Genomic DNA, 22,540 nt, shown 5'->3' on the forward strand with positions numbered 1-22,540 from the left:
TTAAATATGTTATGAAATTTTTGTATTAATAGATATTTAATATTATTATGATTTCAGTATTTTTTTATATATTAATTTTAAAAATTTGCATAGAGAAAAAATAATAATAGTAATTTAAAAAGATATTTTAAAATCATATAGATATTTATTTAATGTTATAAAAAGCGAAGAAATGTTATACATTGTATTGCTAAAGAATTGAAGGACATTGAAGCAATATAGAAATTTTTGTACAAATATGTGTAATAAAAAAATACTTAATAATCATTGAAAGAAATGATGACATAGTCCATCAAAAAACTTAATAATTAAACAGTTGAAGCATATTGAAGCAATATAGAAATTTTTCTACAAACATGTGTAATAAAAAAATACTTAATAATCATTGAAAGAAATGATGACATAGTCCATCAGAAAACTTAATAATGTAATATTTAATAGCTATTATAAAATTGGGTATAATAAAAAATAGTATTGTTCAAAATGTTGACAATACGTTGAGAAATAATATGTAGAATATTTTTACTTTCTCAACCATGGATGGACTGGCAATAACTCTACATTTCCATGAAGAGTTTTTCGTACTTTAATTGATAGAGTAGACTTTACGTGAAATAATGTAGGTATGCCATAATTTGCATGCAACAACCTGAAAGATGGAATGACTTGATGTATTGTGAATGTGATTGTGTAACCAAAATTAAGAGTAGCTATCAACCATTCTTCGAGTGGACCCTTGTGATAGCTAATTTTAGATTCTCCTTTAAGAAATTTCATAAACTTTATACTGAGCTCATCAGAGAGAGTGTGCTTCCTGAAATTTACTGTTGGGGCAATGATAATTTGATAAATACATCCTGCAAGATAAAGATCATGGATCTCATGATACAAAGCTTCTAGCCATCTGCAAAAGTCTACAACCTCGATCCGTAGGTGATGAAATGTGACATCTAAGTTCATCTTCACTTTTGTGGCATAGTGGAAGTTGAAGTACAGAGCATAGTTATAAAATTTTAATTGATTGTTCCTTGGTCCATTGTTTATAATTCGACTGGTCATTCTATCCCTTATCCAATACCGAACACTCAACTCCTCTATACGAAGGATGACATTTTGTGGAAGTCTATGATGAAAGTCTCGTAACCACCAGTAAGCCCATTCGAAACGTAATTTGTCTGACATCTTCGCAAGCTGCATGGAAATTATGAAAAAAAATTATATCATTAAAACATGATAAAGAATATGTTTTTTTTTTTTTCAAAAAGGAAAGAAATGTTGAATCAAGGATAGTAACCATAATATTTAAACTAAGGTATTTTACGTGAAATAAACATAAAATATATTTGATCAAATTCATATTTTGACACACATTTTTTAAATGTTAGTATTTTTTGTCTTGAAAAAAGTTATTTGACATAGTGTGATACAAACTTATAAAGGCATAAGAAAATAAGTGATCATTTTCTTTAATGTAAGGATACTAAAAAAAAATTACAAGGGTATATTAAAAGTCTATTTATATATTTATGGACATGAAAACATGTATTTGAAACATTTGAAATGTGATTTGTAGTAGTATACAAGTAAACAAAAACTTTATTTAAATACAACAATCATACAATAGTATAGTAAATATAATAAAAATTACAAAATATTAAAGTAGAAAATCAAAATTGTAATTGCATTGGACAAAGTATTAAAAATAAAAATATTACATCAATTCTCTTCCAACAACTTAAGTCTATTTTCTTCATCCTTGTGCTTGGCAACTTGTCTACCTTTTTTCATTTTCTCATAGCGATCATACGTGAATGGAGGCATTATTCTTAGACACTGTAAAGATTTAACACGAGAAATTGCCACAAATGTCAATCCTGTTCTTTCTCTTGGTCCTATATCAATTGTCGCTTTTGGAAGAGTTAAACCCTGAGATTTATGTACAGTCAATGCCCATGCCAATCTTAAAGGCAATTGAAGTGTTGTACCCTTCTGTATTGGTGTTATTGGATGATGGTCTTTAAATGGTAGTCTAGAATAGTTGTCAAACTCAACCATCACATATGTTGGAGGTTCAGGTGGAGTGCTTCCTTGTTTGTAGACTATATTTCGAACATACCCCAAAGATCCATTTACAAGACTTGCTTGTACCCATGGATTAGAAGTTAGCATGACCCTTGCATCCTTACAAAGTAGCAATTCCAGATCAAGCTCATCATTTCAATAATCTTCCAATGCATTACCATGTCGTGCTTTTGTCGCAACACTATGTGCAACAGGATACTTCAATGAATGCAACATTTTTTTATTATGACTATGAAAATTTTCATTTGTTGAGAATAGATGGACAGAATTTTCAAACTGTAAATTTGTTGGAAGATCTATGTTGATAAAGGTTCTTGTCATTAGCAACCTCCAATCATCAATCTGTGGGTTTGCATCTCTTACATTCATCAAAAGTTTGCAAAATCTTTGTTGATCCTCATTCTCCCCATCTTGTCTGAATATCTTGTCCAAAGTAACAACAATCTTGAATTCTTGCCATAGCAACTTTGCCCTTCTATTACTGTCATATGCTGGTTTGTCACCAACTGGAGGAAGCTGGCCCAAATCTCCCACCAAAATTATAGATACACCTAAAATATAAGAATGAAAATATTTATGTCAAAATGATTAATTTGTAATTACATTTTAGTAACATAATAGTCTATATTTTATACATGCTACACTTGTTAATGAGGAAAAGTGAAGCCTTTTACCTCCAAAGCTAATATTTGCATTTTGTGGGAATGCTTGTCGAAGTCGAGAGTCAATGTTCTCCACCATGTTTTGACCAATGAAGCTCATTTCATCAATCAAGATATACTTGATATGTGCCATTTCTTCTTGAAAACTGGTGAGTCTTGTTCCTTCTAATTGACAAAAACCTTGTATTGCTATTTTTAATTTTGAATGAACTGTAGAAGCTCCTATGTTGAATGTTGCGACTCCTGTTGGTGCAAGTAATAGAAGGGGAGATAGAGAGGGCATTGCTGCATTTTGAAGAGATTGACTAATTGCACCAATTAGATATGACTTTCCAATGCCTGCTATTCCTTGAATTATCATGAGCAATGGCTCCACATTCTGATTTCTATGATAGTGTGTCATAATAATGTCAACTACCTTTTTCTGTTTGTCACCAAGGGTCATGTAGTTGATGCATTGGGGAATGTCATCATATATTAGACAACCATGATTCTTCACATTACCTATAAAATTGATTGTTGCAGTAGTGTACTCTTCTCCCTTATAATCAATAGACCAATTTGTATGTTTGTCAATGTCTCTTCTCCCCAACATGTCTATTTCTAAGCACTTTATGTTTTGACCATGATGCAACCTAGATATAATTTCCCATTCATGTTCTATTGTATGTCTTTGAACATTGTTATTGTCTTCAGTGTCAGAATCACTTGGGTTTTCATCATTGACTGTCACCATAGTTCGTTGAACGTGCCAAGGAATGTAATTAAATGTCTCCCAGTTTTGTATGATGGCATCATCATTATGACCAATATCTTGTTCTATATCACAGAATGGCTTGTAGAGCAATAATTCTGATAAACAAAAGTCAACCCATTTAGCTGATTCACGTGAAGGTATAGATACAAATCTAGGAAAGACTCTGACTATTACTGCTTTGTCCCTTGGCTCCCATTTATTCTCTCTTCTTCTTTTAGGATTATATACCCATGATCTTGCTGCATTAATTAATGTGACGGCTTCCATACATAGGGGCCTTTTTTTGTACCCATCAATGAAAGATTTTGTTTGCTCTTCAGTATTCTCTTCATCATTTCCATTTTCATTATTTATAGTTATAGGTTTGAAGACCTCATGGGAGAGATTTAGATTAAAAAATCTTCTACTACACTCTACCAATGGAAGCTCTAATAGCATATGACATGTTTCTTGAGCACCAATGTCTCTTTCTATAATTGTCTCAATTAGAAGTTTCCTATATGCACGTGCAGCTAAATCATCTAGGTTTTCCATGTTGGAGAGGCGCATCAACATTTGATGGTATGTTTCTGAGCTTTTCTCTGTTTTTGTTGCATATTTCACAATGTATTTCACCACAGCATGTTTAGAAAGAAGAGGTTGCCAATCTATATTTGCTCTCCATAGTTGTAGTATGTAGCGATTATGTGAGTTGACTCTTTCATCATTTCTGGCTGGTTCAAATTTCTTTTCACCTGTTTCTCTGTCTTCATATAATTTTGATCCCTCTAGGTTTAATGGCCAAGGTGCATTATACCTATAATAAATATAAGAGAGATATGTAGTTAGTTATGTGACACTAGTGACCAATTTCTAATTTTGGTTTAAATATCGCAATGTAATGAAATGATTACCTGCAAACCATATGCCCCCTTTTCTTCTGCAAACATGCACCCTCCTTACAAATTGTGTGTCTTTCTACACAATTTAGGATCTCCTCATAGTCATGATCTAGATTGACCTCTGCAAGTTCTCTCGTGTTTTTGAGACATGGATGTTGTTGAAAATTCATGAAAGGCTACAATTCAAAATAAGTTGAATGAGTAAATAAGGTCATATCAAATTATACCATAGAATACATATTTATAAACATACCTGTATATTTCGCTAGTGAGGATCTTGTCTAGGGTTCCATGCATGAACAATAGAATGAAAATATCTTTCAGCACTTTTGCGTTCATCCTCATTTGACCAATCAATGTTCTCCATATTAGGTGCCCCTTCGATCCATATGAATCCATGCACATGTGGGGACCCCCTATGTTGCCATTCATATCTACACCAAAAATCTTTGACATTCATTCCATTTTCTAGAATCTCTTTTCTAAATGTAGAGTTTCTCAAGTGCATATAGTGTGCCACAATGTGAGGATAATCAATTATATTTTGCCTACGCCAATTTTGAGCTTCACGTGGATCAGTTGGCATTGTTCCTGGCATTAGAGCATGTAAATCAGGCCAATACATATCTGATACACTCAATGTGAAAAATATTGTAGGACAACCAATTTGATGAAGCAAATCTATCAATTCTGCATGAGATTTTGCCCAATATGACCTTGTTCCCCTTAGCGTTGTACCAAACTGCATCAATTTATCTGCCAATCTAGAGTGAGGTGTAGTTTCCATATGTTGCCGCAACTCATTGATGGTGATTGGCATGTCTTTTAAGTTTCTCTTTACAAACATAGAGGTTGAACTCTGTGCACGATGTCTCATGATCATGTTATTCGTGAAATATCTAAATCTAGGATGTTTGCCAAAACAATGATCCCTATATCGCACAAGATGCTTTACAAATTCATGAAGATATACATGTCGCAACCATGGTTCTAACCAATCACAGGTACCATTAGGAAATAGTGTTGGGAATGCCATATCCAATAATCCTGATGTGACATACTCATTAATAGGTAACACACCAATACTTGGCCAATCTATCAATGATGCTGGGTTTGCATCAGGATTATTAACCCATGCATAGATAAGTTCCATTTCCTTTTGTGCATTAGGAGGTCTTGAAGCCATTGATGTTGTGTGCTCAATTACATTCCCTTCATCTGTCTCCATAACTGGACCTAGAAAAACAATATCATTTGCATCTATATCAAACTCCATATTCACCGTCTTCAATCTATGAAAAACATTTTCATCTCTATTTTTGGGCAGATCATTGAGAGCATTTTCATTAATTTGAACATCAGAGAAAAATTTATCATGCTCTACTTTGTATTTGAGTGCTTTGTAGACACGATCTCTATTAACAATAAAGTTATATTGTGTCCCACGTTGATCTGTCCTTCGAACAATAATAATTGGCAACTTATCTATTGTATGTGGCAATATGTTTGAAACATGATCTATGTTTTGTGGGAAACTTATTGTGTGTCCTTTGTACTTAAATTGGCCACCAGTTGCATGTGTTACTTGCAATATGGGACTGACACATGCAATTAACATTTGCTCAACTTGTGTCAAGTTTGCAAGCTCCTCTGGTTGAGGTCCTAGGTCCATATTATTTGAAGCTGAGAATCTGTTATTTCCTCTCTCTTGTCGGCATCTATTACACACTGGACCTTTAAAGGTGCATGACACTTTCATTCCTAGATAGCATTCTTGACAAATATAACACATGTTTGGCATTCTTAAGCTATCCAATTTTTGGCAAAACTGCATTTGGAATCTATAGAAATTATCACCAAGATTTTCATTTGGGTTTTGTGCATTTTCTACATTACCTTGTCTAGCTAAATTTATCCCAACTTGAGTTGTATGGTGGGGTGTTTCAGGAACATGTTCAGATGTCCTTGATACTTCATTTTGAAGATTGTGATGTCTCCTTCAAGCTAGAGACATCACTTTAGCTGGTGATTAGCCTATCAGAGACCCTCGTAGGCTAATAAGATTGGATAGAGGGTCACCTTGGTGTGGAGATCCTCCAAGGACCAGAGCAGAGTACTCTTCTGGGTTGCCAAAGTTTTTTTATGATGAGTTTTCCTTTGAGTTTGGCTTGGTCGGGCTATTTTTAGCAGTTTTGGAGTTATAAAGATAGACCCCTGCTATTTTTAGAAAAGGGGTATGGTCATATGCAGTTCTATCATGTTAGCTCCCAGTCCAAACGACATTCAAAAATGTTGAGTAATAATGGAGATATTAATGTTTATTTAGTTAAAATAAACATTATTGGTATTGAGCCTATATTGTTAAGTTATAATATATAACTTAAGTGAGGGTCATGATATCATAAAAGGGGCCATCGTTTCAATTAATTATGGGTCCAAGCTTATGGAAAAATTAAAAGGGGTTTTCTAAGTTTTAATGTAATAACATTTTTTATGTTATTATTATATCTTTTATCCCACATTGAGTGTGGAGACTCATTCTGGAGTTGAGGAGTCCTTATAAACAAACCTTGTCTTCCTTCAAGAGCAGGTTATGAGAGTTGCTTAAAAACTTTGCCTTGTGAAATTTCTTGAAGTTGTGGCAACAAGGGTTTCTACAAGTTTAAGAAGAATTCAGACTGTGGAGAACGTAGTATCTTCAGAGTTGATGCAATTTGAGGGTGTGAAATATCACTTGAATTTTTCCTGTGAGTTGACTTCATTCTGGAGTCAATATTGTGTGAATCTGTTACAGGTTGGAAGGGGTTATAACAGCAGCTACAGTGCTGTGAACAGTACAGCGCTACAGTGAATCAGAGATTTAATATTGCGGTTTTTGATAGGCGCTGCCCAAGGAGGAAGCAACCAGCAGCGTGGTTGCGTATCGGAGACAAAAAATCAAGTTTCTTTCAACTATTAATGATGATGTTTTTAATGTATGCCTCCAGCAATAAGTATTGTACAAACATTAGGAGCCATCTGAATAAATGAATTTGATCAGATTTGAATTATTATTTGAGGTAGATTAGTTTTCAATATTTGTATTTTCTTTTCATCAACTCAAAAACCCAAAAACAGCTTAAAACATTCAAAAACAAACCAAAAACAATTATTACACCCAGGAAAACAAACAGTGATCAGCGTAGAGCCTATTTGGGGTTCTTACATTGGTATTAGAGCCTCATTCCTGCCATCTTGAGGGTTTGGGGAGTCATATGTAGCCACCGGAAATTGGACCACACAGGTACCATACTTGTAGGAGAGCTCTGATTGAAAGAGAACAGTTACAGGAAACAGGAAATACGGAAGAGAGACATGATGGTAGTCCACCTAGAAACAGGAGGAATAATGATGATCAGGATACCAGAGAATTCTACCGTGCTATGGTTACAGGGCAGCAGCAGATGGCACAGGCATTACAGGCACTCACTACTATGGTAGAAAGGATGAACCCACCTGTTAGACAAAATGGGGAGCCGGGAGAACAGGGAGATAACAGGAGTGCTACAGGTAATCAGAGACCACAACGGACCCATTCTAGAACAGCTGATAGGCCTACACGCCCTACATTTGTTCCGGAGGAGCCAGAAGAAGCTCCGGTAGAGGAGGCGACAAGAGACCCCATATTCGCAGATGCACTCATGGCTGCAAATGATGAATGGGAATTATTAGCTCCGCAGGTCCGGGAGAGGATGACCTTTGAACGCTTTGTAAATCAGAGGAGAGAGCATTACAGGTCACTCAGACAAGATAGGAGGCCTAGAGGTCAAAATAGTGAGCTGAAGAGGGCTATAGGCAAGCTTACTATGCCTACATTTGATGGGAGTGGTAAGATGACAGCTCAAGCTTGGATTCATAAGCTTGACACATTTTTGGCACTGAGGCCAATGACAAAGATTGAAGATATCAAATATGCCACCTTGCATTTGGAGGGAATAGCACATGATTGGTGGTACCATGGTATGGTAACACTTCAGCATAAACAAGTGACAGAATACCAGGACTTCGTGGATAGGTTGGTTGAAAGATTTGACAAAAAAGATCCAGAGATTTACTTCCAGGACTTAGCACAGCTGAAACAAATAGGCAACTTGGAGTATTTCATTGGTGAATTTCAGCGGTTGGCAGTCATGGTGCCAAACATTTCAGAGCATAGATTGATAGTTCTTTTCATTGAGGGCCTATCCGAACCACTGAGAGGTTGGATAAAGGCATTTGATCCAATTTCTTTACAGGAAGCGATGAAAAAGGCAAGAAGTATGGAACATGCAATCCCAACAAACAAATTTCAGTCCAAAGGAGCATCTTCTAGTAAGGATAACAAACCATTTTATAAAAAACCAGAGAGGACTGATTTTAAAAATGATTCTAAAGATAAAACTCCAGCACCTTTTGACAAGGAAACATTAAACGATTTGAGGAAGAAAAAATTATGTTTCTACTGTAAGGGACCCTATGATACAAACCATGATTGTCCTCTTAGGCCAAAGGGAAAAGCTAACAGAGTTATGTGGGCATACTATGAGGAATCAGAATCAGATAATTCAGATCAGCAGTCTGATATAGAGGAAATAGATGGTGAAAAAGAGGAAGACAAGGCTGAAAACTTGTCTAAAATGGAGTCCAAGGATGGGGAAGGAGATGGGCAACTTAGGGAAGCTCGTCTCACTAGTATTAAGCAAGAAGGGTCATTTCGGATGAGAGGAGTACTTGCTGGACAGCGAGTCATAACCTTGGTTGATACAGGTGCCACTCATAATTTCATTGATGCTAGGATGGCGGAGAAGCGTGGCATACAAACAGAGGAGTTTGGGGGAATTAGAGTGAGGGTAGCGGATGGCTATGTCCTCAAATGTGATCGTAGGATCACTGGACTCCCATTGAAAGTTAATAATTATGACTTTAAGGCAGATTTTTATGTTGTACCTATGGGAGATACAGATATAGTTCTTGGGATGAGTTGGTTGCACGATATTGGTGAGTTCACTCTTAACCTCAAGGAGATGGAGATGAAGTTTAAAGTGAATGGGAAGACACATATTCTTAAAGCAATCAGGGACAGTGATCTCAGGATGGTCTCTTTTCGTAGAATGGCTACATTGATTCGACATGATCAGGTAGAGTGGGCAGCAGAGTGCATGTTGATGCCATCACAGGAGGGACAGCATAAGATTGAATATCCTCTTGAGATTCAGGAGCTTAGAGTTAAACACTCTAAGGTGTTCAGTGACATTCCACCAGGTAGACCACCAGACAGAGGTATTGATCACATCATTGAGTTAGAGGAGGGGGCTAAGCCCATCATGATTACACCTTATAGGCATCTGAAGAGGTTGAAGGATGAAATTGAGAAAACCATAAAGGAGTTACTTGCTATGGGCCACATTAGACCAAGTAAGTCTCCTTTTGCTTCTTCAGTGGTGTTAGTAAAGAAGAAGGATGGGACATTGAGGATGTGCATTGATTACAGAGTGCTTAATAGGAAGACGATTAAAAACAGATACCCCATTCCCAGGATCGATGAGTTGATAGATGAGCTTCATGGAGCTTGCTTCTTCTCAAAGATAGATTTGAGATCAGGTTATCACTAGATCAGAGTTAGAGAGCAGGATATTGAGAAGACAACCTTTAGATGTCATTGTGGCCATTTTGAGTTTGTAGTTATGCCATTTGGGCTAACTAACGCACCTGCTACTTTTCAGGCAACAATGAATATGGTTTTCCATCCTCAGTTGAGGAGATTTGTACTTGTCTTCTTCGATGATATCTTGGTATATAGTAGATCTTGGGAGGAGCACTTGGTTCACCTGGACACGGTGCTGGGTATATTGGACAGAGAATCCTTGTATGCAAAGGAGTCGAAGTGTGATCTGGGCATGACAGAGTTGTTGTACTTGGGTCACATCATCAGTGCAGAGGGCGTGTGCATGGATCCTGAAAAGATTCGTGCCATTGTGGAGTGGCCTTCACTGGTGAACCTTACACAGTTGAGGGGCTTTCTAGGACTATGTGGTTTCTACAGAAGGTTTGTGGATGGATATTCCAGGCATGCGGCACCCTTGACAGATTTGATGAGAAAGGGAGCTTTCTTGTGGACTCTTGAAGCACAGGAGTGTTTTGAGAAATTTAAGAGGTTGATGACTTCTTGTCTAGTATTAGCATTACCAGATTTTAGCAAACCTTTTGAGCTACATTGTGATGCTTCCGGAGAGGGCATTGGAGCGGTGCTTATGCAGGAGAAGCACCCTATTGCTTATGAGAGCAGGAAATTGAGAGGGCTAGAGCGGAGCTTCAGCATATATGATAAGGAGATGTTAGCCATTATGCATGCTTTGGCCAAATTCAGGCAATATTTGGTAGGTAGCAAATTTTGTATCAAAACCGACCATAATAGCCTAAGACACTTTTTGGGGCAGCGAGATCTCAATGATAGGCAGCAAAAGTGGGTGAGCAAGTTACAGTCCTATGACTTTGACATTACATATTTTAAGGGGACACAGAATGTAGTTGCTGATGCCTTATCACGTAGGCCCCATTTGAGCTTATTGACAGACATATCAGAGGATTGGAGACACTTGATCCTTGTAGAGTATGCAAAGGACACTTGGGCAGCTGGATTCATAGATGGGACTATTCAGGACAGCAGATACACCCTTGTGAATGAGCTCATCATTTACAAAGGACGAATATTTTTGGTCCCAGGATCAGTAGTGAGGAGGGTGGTTTTGAAATCTTTTCATGATTCACCTATGACAGGACATCCTGGTTTCTACAAGACATACCGACAGATTAGAGAGCGACTCACATGGAAAGGGCTCAAAGCAGAGGTACTTCAATACGTTAGGGAGTGTCCCACTTGCCAGCAGAATAAGCAAGAACACTCCTATCCAGTCGGTTTACTTCAGCCACTTCCGATTCCTGATAGGAAGTGGGAGTGTTTGTCTATGGATTTCATCACAGGACTGCCTAGAGCCCAAGGCAGAGACTACATATATGTGGTTGTGGATCGCCTTACGAAGTTTGCACACTTCTTTCCGATCACTGCTACATACACTGCTACACAGGTGGCAGAGTTGTTCTTCAAAGAGATATTCAGATTACATGGCTTACCTCGGAGCATTGTAAGTGACAGAGACAATAGGTTTATGAGTCACTTTTGGCAGGAGCTATTCAGGTTGTGTGCGACAGAGCTCACTCCGAGTACTAGCTACCACCCTCAAACAGATGGTCAAACAGAGATAGTAAACAAATGGGTGGAGGGATATCTCAGAAATTATATAGCAGGGCAACAGAGGGCATGGGTAAAGTGGATTTATCTTTGTGAGTACTGCTACAATACCACTTATCACATGTCTATTCAGATGTCACCCTTTATGGCCCTGTATGGGTATGAGGCACCCAATTTTATGGATATGCTTTTGAGTGACAGTAGAGTGCCCAGTGCAGGTGATTTGTTACAGGAGAGTCAAGACTTTGTTAAGACTCTCAAGGATAATCTAACTAAGGCACAAAATCAGCAAAAGCAGTATGTAGATCAGAAGAGGACTGAGCGGACTTTTGAGGTTGGAGACATGGTGTATCTTATGTTGCAGCCTTACCGTCAATCCACTCTCAAGAAGAATGGTGCCAAGAAACTCAAGCCACGATACTATGGTCCATTTAGGATTATCAGGAAAGTGGGAGAGGTGGCTTATGAGTTAGACTTGCCGGCGGAGAGCAAGGTGCACAATGTTTTTCATGTGTCACGCCTCAAAAAGGCGCTAGGGCATCATATTGTGCCTTCTACAGTACTACCACCCCTGGATGATGAGGGAAAACTTGTTTTGATACCGAAGGCTATCATTGATGTTAGAGAGATGAACTTGAGGAAACGTACCATCCGAGAATATTTGGTGAAGTGGAAGGATTTGCCGGTAGAGGATGCTACTTGGGAGAGTGAGGAGATTTTACAGCATCCAGAGTTGAGATTGCTTGAGGACAAGCAATTTCAAGGAGGGCGGATTGTGATGTCCCCTTCAAGCTAGAGACATCACTTTAGCTGGTGATTAGCCTATCAGAGACCCTCGTAGGCTAATAAGATTGGATAGAGGGTCACCTTGGTGTGGAGATCCTCCAAGGACCAGAGCAGAGTACTCTTCTGGGTTGCCAGAGTTTGTTTATGATGAGTTTTCCTTTGAGTTTGGCTTGGTCAGGCTATTTTTAGCAGTTTTGGAGTTATAAAGATAGACCCCTGCTATTTTTAGAAAAGGGGTATGGTCATATGCAGTTCTATCATGTTAGCTCCCAGTCCAAACGACATTCAAAAATGTTGAGTAATAATGGAGATATTAATGTTTATTTAGTTAAAATAAACATTATTGGTATTGAGCCTATATTGTTAAGTTATAATATATAACTTAAGTGAGGGTCATGATATCATAAAAGGGGCCATCGTTTCAATTAATTATGGGTCCAAGCTTATGGAAAAATTAAAAGGGGTTTTCTAAGTTTTAATGTAATAACATTTTTTATGTTATTATTATATCTTTTATCCCACATTGAGCGTGGAGACTCATTCTGGAGTTGAGGAGTCCTTATAAACAAACCTTGTCTTCCTTCAAGAGCAGGTTATGAGAGTTGCTTAAAAACTTTGCCTTGTGAAATTTCTTGAAGTTGTGGCAACAAGGGTTTCTACAAGTTTAAGAAGAATTCAGACTGTGGAGAATGTAGTATCTTCAGAGTTGATGCAATTTGAGGGTGTGAAATATCACTTGAATTTTGCCTGTGAGTTGACTTCATTCTGGAGTCAATATTGTGTGAATCTGTTACAGGTTGGAAGGGGTTATAACAGCAGCTACAGTGCTGTGAACAGTACAACGCTACAGTGAATCAGAGATTTAATATTGTGGTTTTTGATAGGCGCTGCCCAAGGAGGAAGCAACCAGCAGCGTGGTTGCGTATCGGAGACAAAAAATCAGATTTCTTTCAACTATTAATGATGATGTTTTTAATGTATGCCTCCAGCAATAAGTATTGTACAAACATTAGGAGCCATTTGAATAAATGAATTTGATCAGATTTGAGTTATTATTTGAGGTAGATTAGTTTTCAATATTTGTATTTTCTTTTCATCAACTCAAAAACCCAAAAACAGCTTAAAATATTCAAAAACAAACCAAAAACAATTATTACACCCAGGAAAACAAACAGTGATCAGCGTAGAGCCTATTTGGGGTTCTTACAAAGATCCAATTGCATATTTGTAGCCAAGGGTTGATTATACCTCTCATTGAGTTGTAAATCCACTTGATGTCTTCCTTGTATCTCAAAATGTGATACTCCATCGGATGTTCTTTGACGACAACTTCTGTTACTATTTTGTTGATCTCTATTTTCAGATTCTAATTCTTGTACTGATAGTTGTGCCCTTTGTCTAGCATAATTTTGTCTTTGGAGTTCATTACTCCTCCTTCTTTCATCTTGTCTTTGATCTTCTGTCATTTGTTCTCTCCGACATCTTCGATATTCCCTTTGATATTCTCTCTGATACGCCCTCCATTGCTCTATTTGATATTGTCTCCTTTCATCATCAGATTGAAAATTTGGTGCTGATAGACTCATAGCTATAAAGTGAATAAAATCTTCAATTAATGAGAAATATCTTGAAATTTATGTTGACAACAAACATCACGGATAAAAAATATGGTGATATTTAATTTATTACCAAATATTGAAGAATTGTAAAAGTAATATAAGAAAGATAATTTCTCCATAGCAGAAATGCATACATAAATATATAAAATACTAAACTCCCATTTATATAGAAACATATATTTAATTTATGTAAGAATCGATACCCTGTAAAGATGAAGTATATAGAAACAAAATTTCCTTAAACATTGTAACTCCAAAATATTAGACTGGTTCACTATTTCAAAAGAGCAAGAATTTATTGCAGTGGTGTAGAAACACTTGGAGTTCTTAAATGATGAAATGAAAATTTTCTCCATAAAAGAACTACATACATAGATATATGAAATACTAAAAACCCTTTTATCTAGATACATATCTTCAATTTTCGTAAGAATCCATACCCATTAAACATGGATTGTATAGAAAAAAAATTCCTTAAAATTATTAATGCAAAAATAGTAGAGTGGTTTATTATTTCATCAGAGCAAGATTTCATTATAGTGGTGTAGAGACACTTGGAATTCTTCAGTGAGGAAATTAGAATTTTCTCCTTCCTTATATTCCTCATCATAACGCATGTCTTTCATATATTCACAAAATTGGACTCCTTTCCTCCATGCCTCAAGAATTAGCTTTGTATAGTCTTCCATTTGTAGGATTTGAAGATCTTGCACATCTCAAACATTTAGGCTTGCGCCATGCATTTCATTGACCATTATTTTGCAACACTCCGCAATGACTCTTCCCAATCTATCCAAATAGGTTTCATCATTTCCACCTCATTCAATAGAAGCATCTTGAAGAAGTGGGCTACCAATAGTTATTTCATATTCACTTTGGTCAACATCCATTTTATTATTTCTGATCTATATAAAATTATGAAAGACATTAGAAATTTTAGCTTAAAAAAATAATAATCAACTTACATAGAAATTTAATTACTTTTTATTTATTTAATTTATACATATGGGAATGAAGATAAATAGAAATAAAATAACATACAAATGCAATTTTACTAAACGATAGAATAATCAAATTAAATATCCAACAAAAAATAATTATTTACTAAGTAAATATAGAAAACAAAGTTGAAGTTAAGTATATTATTTAAGAAGTAGTTGAATGGATTTCAAACGCACTTGATTTTAATAGAAAAGGAAATAGTGAGTGATTTAGGAATACTTCAAATAGTAATTTTCAGTTCAAAGACAAAAGAAAACTCAAAATTATCTATCAAGTAGTTAATCTCAATACAAAAAATACTGTGAGTTGTTCAATATGATTGTGCTGGAATCCATCGTCCTCTAACCCATTCTTGTGCTAGTCGTATTTGGGAGTATACAAATGGAAGTAGAGTATGAGTATTAGGGAAATATACTTCATATAACTCTTTCATGCTAAGAGGTGACTCAAATGTATCAACAATCACTCCCCTTCGCCAACAATCATTTTGTAGTACTTCAACACAAAGGTTAGCTTCTATAATTGAAGGCAATGGTACTTGAGGTGGAATTGGACGAATATATGTAGGAAAGACCTCTTCAACAAGGGGCTCTGGAATCACTTCATCAGTTATGAAATGTTTATATCTAACATAATACTTGGGTTGTGTAGTATTACGAACACGTCCTATGACAGTTGCTTCAAACCAAGCACCCTCAAAACCATTCTCATTAGATGACACTTCAACCTTCATCCCTATATGCACATCCATGTCTTCTACCTTTTTGAATAGTTAAAACAATAGAAAACTTTACTTGTTAAAATCATAACATAAATATCATTGTTAATAATAAAGAGAGTTTATAATATTCATATTATGAAAATATATTTTCAAAACATAGAATGTAACAAAAGTAATAGAAAAATTATTAAGTTTATATTAGTTTTTTTGCGAAGTTGGAGTCTCGTGTAAATTACACAATTATAAATAGAATTTTAAAAATGGAATAAATTAAATCTAACTTATAAGACAAACTATTAAAATGTGAACTAAATCTAATATTTCTAAAAAAATAACAAAATCTAATATATTTAAATATAATATTTCTAAACAATAACTAAATCTAATATTTGTAATATTTCTAAAAAAATTGTAAATCTAATATTATATTTAGAAACAATGATTTTGAAATGATAGTAAATCTAATATTATATTTAGAAACAATGATTTTGAAATGATAGCATGACATCAACTAAAGAAAAGAATATAAAAGATTGATCTTTCCTAAAATAAAAGTAAGATTTGGAGGAGATGTGAATAACATTTAAATATATAAATATAAATATCACTTTATCACCTTATGGCAATTCACAAACTATTAAAATGTGAACTAAATATAATATTTCTAAAAAAATAACAAAATCTAATGTTTCTAAACAATAACTAAATCTAATATTTGTAATATTTCTAAAAAAATTGTAAATCTAATATTATATTTAGAAACAATGATTTTGAAATGATAGCATGACATCAACTAAAGAAAAGAATATAAAAGATTGATCTTTCCTAAAATAAAAGTAAGATTTGGAGGAGATGTGAATAACATTTAAATATATAAATATAAACATCACTTTATCACCTTATGACAATTCACAAACTATTAAAATGTGAACTAAATCTAATATTTCTAAAAAAATAACAAAATCTAATATTTTTAAATCTAATGTTTCTAAACAATAACTAAATCTAATATTTGTAATATTTCTTAAAAAATTGTAAATCTAATATTATATTTAGAAACAATGATTTTGAAATGATAGCATGACATCAACTAAAGAAAAGAAGAGAACGTAGGTAAGTATTCATTGTGGATCCCTCAGACTAGTAGTGGAGACTTGTGATGAATGAAATACCCTGTTGCTCGATTTCGTTAACTGTCAAACATTCTATAGGAGTAGGACTGCTGTAACAGCAGACAAGGTATCCTGTAGATTGTGTTCTTGCTCACGACTAAAGACAAGCTGTTTTTTTCCCTATAGATTCCCAAATTTTATTTGCATGGTCTTTAAACAATATCTTCAGTATGCTAATTTAACTTATAATTGTTGTATGACGTTTTTGGTTGCTAGGTTTACTAAATCAATGTATCATAGGCTGTAAACTCTCGAAGTGTCCGAAGATCATACACATTTTGAACGTGTTTATAGGCTGTTGTGTATATGATTGCAAGCACACGATCATGGATTTGGAGCCAGAAGAAAGAGAATGATTCAGTTTGCCTACTATTCTATGGCTCCAAATTATTATCACGTGGCACGCGGTTGCCTCCCACAACTATTTTTTACTCTTCATTTACAATATCAATACAAAGCGCGTTTAATCAATCATCCTTAGCTTACACTTTATTCAAAACATGCAGAGCCAAAGCCTCTCCCATACAAATGAATGCTCTGTGTAATATTGCTTTGAAAGTGTGGGAACATAGACAAAGATTTGAGAAAGAAACAAAAGTAAAAAAGAAGCAGTGGGTACCTGTTTGTTGTCGACTTCTGCACTCTTGGCCTCTTCCCAAGCAATTGCTCTACTTCAACAATACAAATATAGAGGTACACCATAATATATATAACCCATTCTTTCTTCCCAGTCCTGTAACCGACCAAAAAGAAACTGTTCGCCTCTCATTTGCTAAATTTAGTTTAATAAAGATTTGTTGTTCACAAACGTAGCACTTCACAGAACGTGGGTGAATACGTTTTCTTTGTAAAAGGTAATCGGCATCACATAAAAGTGAAACGCCAGTGGTAGATAATCAACAATTTTCTATTTTACACTTGTAGCCGTTCAGATTCGACTCACATATATTTACTATTGGCAAACCATTGGAATTTGGAGCAATTGATGAAGAAAAATGACTGAAACGCACACGACTTTAATTGAAATGCACACGAGTTGAACATAAACGCACATGACTTCCATTCCCGCCAGTAGAGCCAGACGTGGCAGAAACAATCAGATGAACGTCAATTTTTTTTAAAATACTGAAATGTTTACATTGACGAATGCTCTCACTGTAGAAAGCCTCTCGGCTTAATAATGAAAAATGTGATTTAAAATATAATGAAAAATTAGAAAAAAAATATAAACATTTGAAATTTCTTTTAATCTTTTAAATTGTATCAATTGATTGGTATCAAATTTGAAAACATTGTAACTTACAAACTTAAAAAATGTGAGAGAAGATTTAAGGGCCCGTTTGGTTGCTGGAATGCAACCAGAATAAGAATAGAAAATTAGAATATGATTTGTATTCTTTGTTTGGTGCGTGGAATAGGAATAGAGAATAGGAATACGTATTCTCATTTTAGCCCCAAAATAAGCTTTTGTCCATTCCAAAAAATACCTGTAATTGGAATTGCTATTCTTGCATTCATTTTAACTTTTTCAAATTTGATTAAATTTTCAAATCCGCTTTGACCTGGGGTGAGCGCTGGAACTTTGTTTTGAATATTTTCAAATATTTTAACGATTTTCCAATGCCGCCGATTACATTTTCAGAAATATTTTCAAATGGCGCCGATTGCAAGTTAACCCTATTCCAATTTAAGCTTGCATAACCAAACAAGGAATAAACAAGATTAGATTGCATTTTTCCATTCCTATTCTTCATTCTCCATTCTCATTCAAATTTTCTATTCTAATTCTCAATTCCTACGCTTGCAACCAAACGGGAAATCGCTTTTCGGGTTTAAAATCAATTCCGTGTTTTGGTTCCCATCGTGTCTTTTTTTTCGGCGTCTGGCAACTGGCAAGTAAATCATTTAAATACAATTCCGTTTTTGGGCTGCGCATTCTGCTGGTTTTCTTTAGGATTTGCAGTGCTCTGCAATTGAAGCATTTTGTAGTACAGAATGAACCCTCACGCGCCCAAGGCGTCACACAGGCAAGGTGACTCGAGAGGGTTCAACAACACGCAGCAGAGAAAATACGTTCCTAAAACGTCTACCGATTCGTCAAATTTGAGTAAAGGCCAACGAAATCCTAATGAGGCCCGAAATGGGCTATTAACGAGTTCTTTGAGACAAGATGGTGATAAAAGCCATCCAAATCCTATGCTCCTCGGGGCTCAGGGTAACACGAACAATAGCAATTCAGAGACTAGCAGTAAACAACGCGAACATGGTAAGTTTGTGAAGTACTTGCCTCATGATGAAGAAGGCGGGATGGATCCGGAGGAAACGCAGCGAGTTGCTGATCTTTTGAATCACGAACTCTCTGCATTATTGAAGATGAAACCAAGGGACTTCTGGAAAACAGGTAAGTTTCTTGGTACCCAATTCACAATTTTATTCGAAAACTTCAACACAATTCATAGACGGGAATTCTCCATAAAGCTTGGAATACTTTTTGGCTTAGTTTTATAGAGGTTTCAGTTCCTCCAAAATTTACTCTGTACTTGCACTGAACCTTTTGTGCATAAAAAGGTTGGGTTTTCATAGTGGTAATAAGATAAATACCCTCGTGTTCTTTGGCGCACGAGAAATTATTTTAGGCACGCTAGGGCAGTAGTTTTATTTTTGGTTTCTGAGCTCATTTGGTCCGAGATTACGTATTTTTAAGTATTACGACCCAGGCTAATATCATGCCATTGAAAGCCCAGACTTACCCATTTAAAATATAATGGATTTTTTGGTAATTTGTTTATTGTTTTGGCTCGGACCCTTTATAAACATCCCCAAACAAGTAACATCGAAGACACATACTACACTTCGGAGGTATTTGGTGTGCGTAAGTTGACCAAGTGCTTTTATCTGATCTCATTGCTTTACATTACATATTTTTAAGGTGGAGCAGACTGCATCAAAGATTAGAACTCTGACTAGGGCCTGGGATGTCTACTTAAGCCCACCAGTGAATTAAACTACAAATTGCATCAAAGAATAGAACTCTGACTAGGGGCTGGAATGTCTACTTTAGCCCACCAGTGAATTAAACTACTCTTTTTTTTGGAAATTAAAGCATGCTTACATAGTGTAGAGATATAGAGAGTTTAATCCATGCATCATAGAGAATAAGATTTGTTGTTTCTAATCCATATCATTGATTACATTGCATTGCACAAAGCATACTTCATAGTGCATAAATGATAGCTAGATGGTTACAATTGACAATATTTCAACAGCAACATATTTTGTACGAACTCAATGTCAACCTATAATAGCATAAATTAAGTCAAAGTTCCAAAAATCAAATGTAAATAATGCCTTTTGCTGCTATAAATAGAGCTATGCTAAGCACTGATGATGGAGCTCCTCATTTAGAGCCTCTCCTAAGTTGTCCAACCTCATGACTATTTGGAATGTTCCCTTTCTCTCTTGCCTTAAATCACAATGGCCCAAGATTAGGGCTAGAGTTATATAGGACTTCTCTAGTTATGTAATCCCAAACAGAAATCGAGCAACACAGCTAGGTTTTATATATAATAATAATATCCTAGTTAGATTTCTTAAAATTATAAAGAACGTATGTTAGGGATGTAAATCAATTAGATAGATCTTTGTAGATGAGCCAACCATAAAAGTGATGAAGTAGGGAGACTTGATGAGGTACTCTAGAAACCTCCCTTGGCCTCATGTGTTCCTTGCCCATACGTATGAGGTGGGCTACCTAGCCCGGGGTCCTATCGTCGTTCTCCTACATTTTATCGTCGTTCTCCTACATTTTGCGTTTCCTAACTTGCTTCTAATGATTGAACACTCACTTACCATCACAGGGATCGTAAGGAGTACTCACAACAGGGTGCTTCGGAAGCCCATCCTTCCTAAGTCCAAAGGCAGTTCACTTTGGCCCCCTTTCCAGGGGGATTCCCATGTCACAATCGTTAGGTGCTGTGCTGTGTTAGGGATGTAAATCAATTAGATAGATCTTTGTAGATGAGCCAACCATAGAAATGATGAAGTAGGGAGACTTGATGAGGTACTCTAGAAACCTCCTGCCCTAGGCCCAAGTGTGGATACATAGTTATCCCTTGGCCTAATGTGTCCCTTGCCCATACATATGAGGTGGTCTACCTAGCTTGGGGTCCTATCGTCGTTCTCCTTCAATTTGCGTTTCCTAACTTGCGTCTAATGATTGAACACTCATTTACCATCACAGGGATCGTAAGGAGTACTCACAAAAGGTGCTCCGAAAGCCCATCCTTCCTAAGTCCAAAGGCAGTCCACTTTGGCCCCCTTTCCATGGGGATTCCCTTGTCACAATCATGAGGTGCTGTGCTTAGAAGGTGGCCTCATCACTGTTCTCCCAATCATGACTACTGCACTTCCCTTATCACGATTAATTACAAAAGTTAAGAAATATACATAGTGTTCTATACAAACACCCATTAAGCATCACAGGGACTGTAAGGAGTATTCATAACAAGGTGCCCCAAAAGCCTATCCTTCCTAAGTCCAAAGGCAGCCCACTTTGTCCCCCTTTCCACGGGGACTCTCTTTTCACAACCATGAGGTGCTGTGCTTAGAAGGTGACCTCATCGCCCTTCTCCCAATCATGACTACTACACTTCCCTTATCATGATCAATTACAAAAGTTGAGAAATATACATTGTGCTTTATACATACTTTCTTAATTAAGTCATTACATAGACAATATATCTATCATTAGATAAAACAATTATAAAATTCATATCAATAATTATTATATATAAATGCATATAAAATGGCTACATATAATCACTTAAAATAGTTTAGATCTTTATAGTATACAAAGTTCAAACAATAATAATCACCCGAAATACTTTTTATCTAATATGTGTATCAAATGTTCCTCCTACCAAATATGGCTAGTCTGAAATTATTATTTATCTTTCACTTTGGTATTCTTTTTATTTCTGCCGACGATTGAATGAATGAATGTGGGTATGATAGAGCAACACTTGAATGATTGATGTCTGAATGATGAATTCATTGATTTGATAGACATTTAATGATTGATTTCTGATTTGAAGATGTGTATTGTTTGAAAATGATTTGATTGCTTGTTTATGTTGAAGATTTTAAACCAGAATAAAATGAATAAAAAAACAGAAACTCAAAGGCATATGAGCAGATGACACGGTTCTTTATCCTGGGAAAACCCTCCTACTTGAGGGAAAAACCTAGCCATGCTGAAACACAGATCCTTTATTGTATGATCTCAAAACAATACAAAATATCTTGCTTATGATTGAAGTTCTCAGTAGTCATAAGCATGCCTCCTTTTACTTCAGAAATGACACAATCTCTAATATCATTCATACTTCTCTCAGTAGAAGTGATACACAGAGTACGCATAAAGCTGTATGCACAGATTGAACACACTAATCAATTATAGTTTCAATATCACCTTCAAAGCCTTACTTGTACACCACACAGATCACTAACTGCAAATCAATCTCATATATCTGAGAAAATAATGCTATTATATGAGAAGCCCGACACCCATCCTCACACACAATCAAACATGC

General features: G+C 35.7%; 2 protein-coding genes across 5 annotated transcripts in view; one reads left to right on the plus strand and one right to left on the minus strand.

Moving 5' to 3' along the window:
* Positions 1–1,123: 1,123 nt before the first annotated feature.
* LOC149536756 (uncharacterized) lies at positions 1,124–5,658 on the minus strand. Its single transcript, XM_089806341.1, has 6 exons — positions 5,590–5,658; positions 4,931–5,241; positions 2,757–4,297; positions 2,446–2,633; positions 1,779–2,181; positions 1,124–1,191 (listed from the first exon to the last, which is right to left on the minus strand). The coding sequence occupies exons 1-6, from the start codon at positions 5,656–5,658 to the stop codon at positions 1,124–1,126; spliced, it is 2,580 nt and encodes an 859-aa protein (XP_089662467.1).
* A 13,113-nt stretch (positions 5,659–18,771) lies between these two features.
* LOC149536757 (Ubiquitin system component Cue protein) overlaps positions 18,772–22,540 on the plus strand; it is a 122,542-nt gene continuing 118,773 nt past the window's right edge. For 3 of the 4 annotated variants that reach the window (XR_016356784.1, XR_016356785.1, XM_089803692.1), the window contains exon 1: positions 18,772–19,350. Coding sequence is in view for 2 of the 4 variants with exons in the window: in XM_089803692.1 (XP_089659818.1) it covers positions 18,945–19,350 (406 nt within the window). In the remaining 2 variants the exon portion in view is untranslated. The remainder of the gene's footprint in view (positions 19,351–22,540) is intronic. The other variant, XM_089803693.1, reaches the window with a different exon arrangement.

The sequence above is a fragment of the Cupressus sempervirens genome, chromosome 10 (assembly GCF_028749045.1).
Source record: "Cupressus sempervirens isolate cs-2001-9-10 chromosome 10, ASM2874904v1, whole genome shotgun sequence".
Taxonomy (NCBI): Eukaryota; Viridiplantae; Streptophyta; class Pinopsida; order Cupressales; family Cupressaceae; genus Cupressus; species Cupressus sempervirens.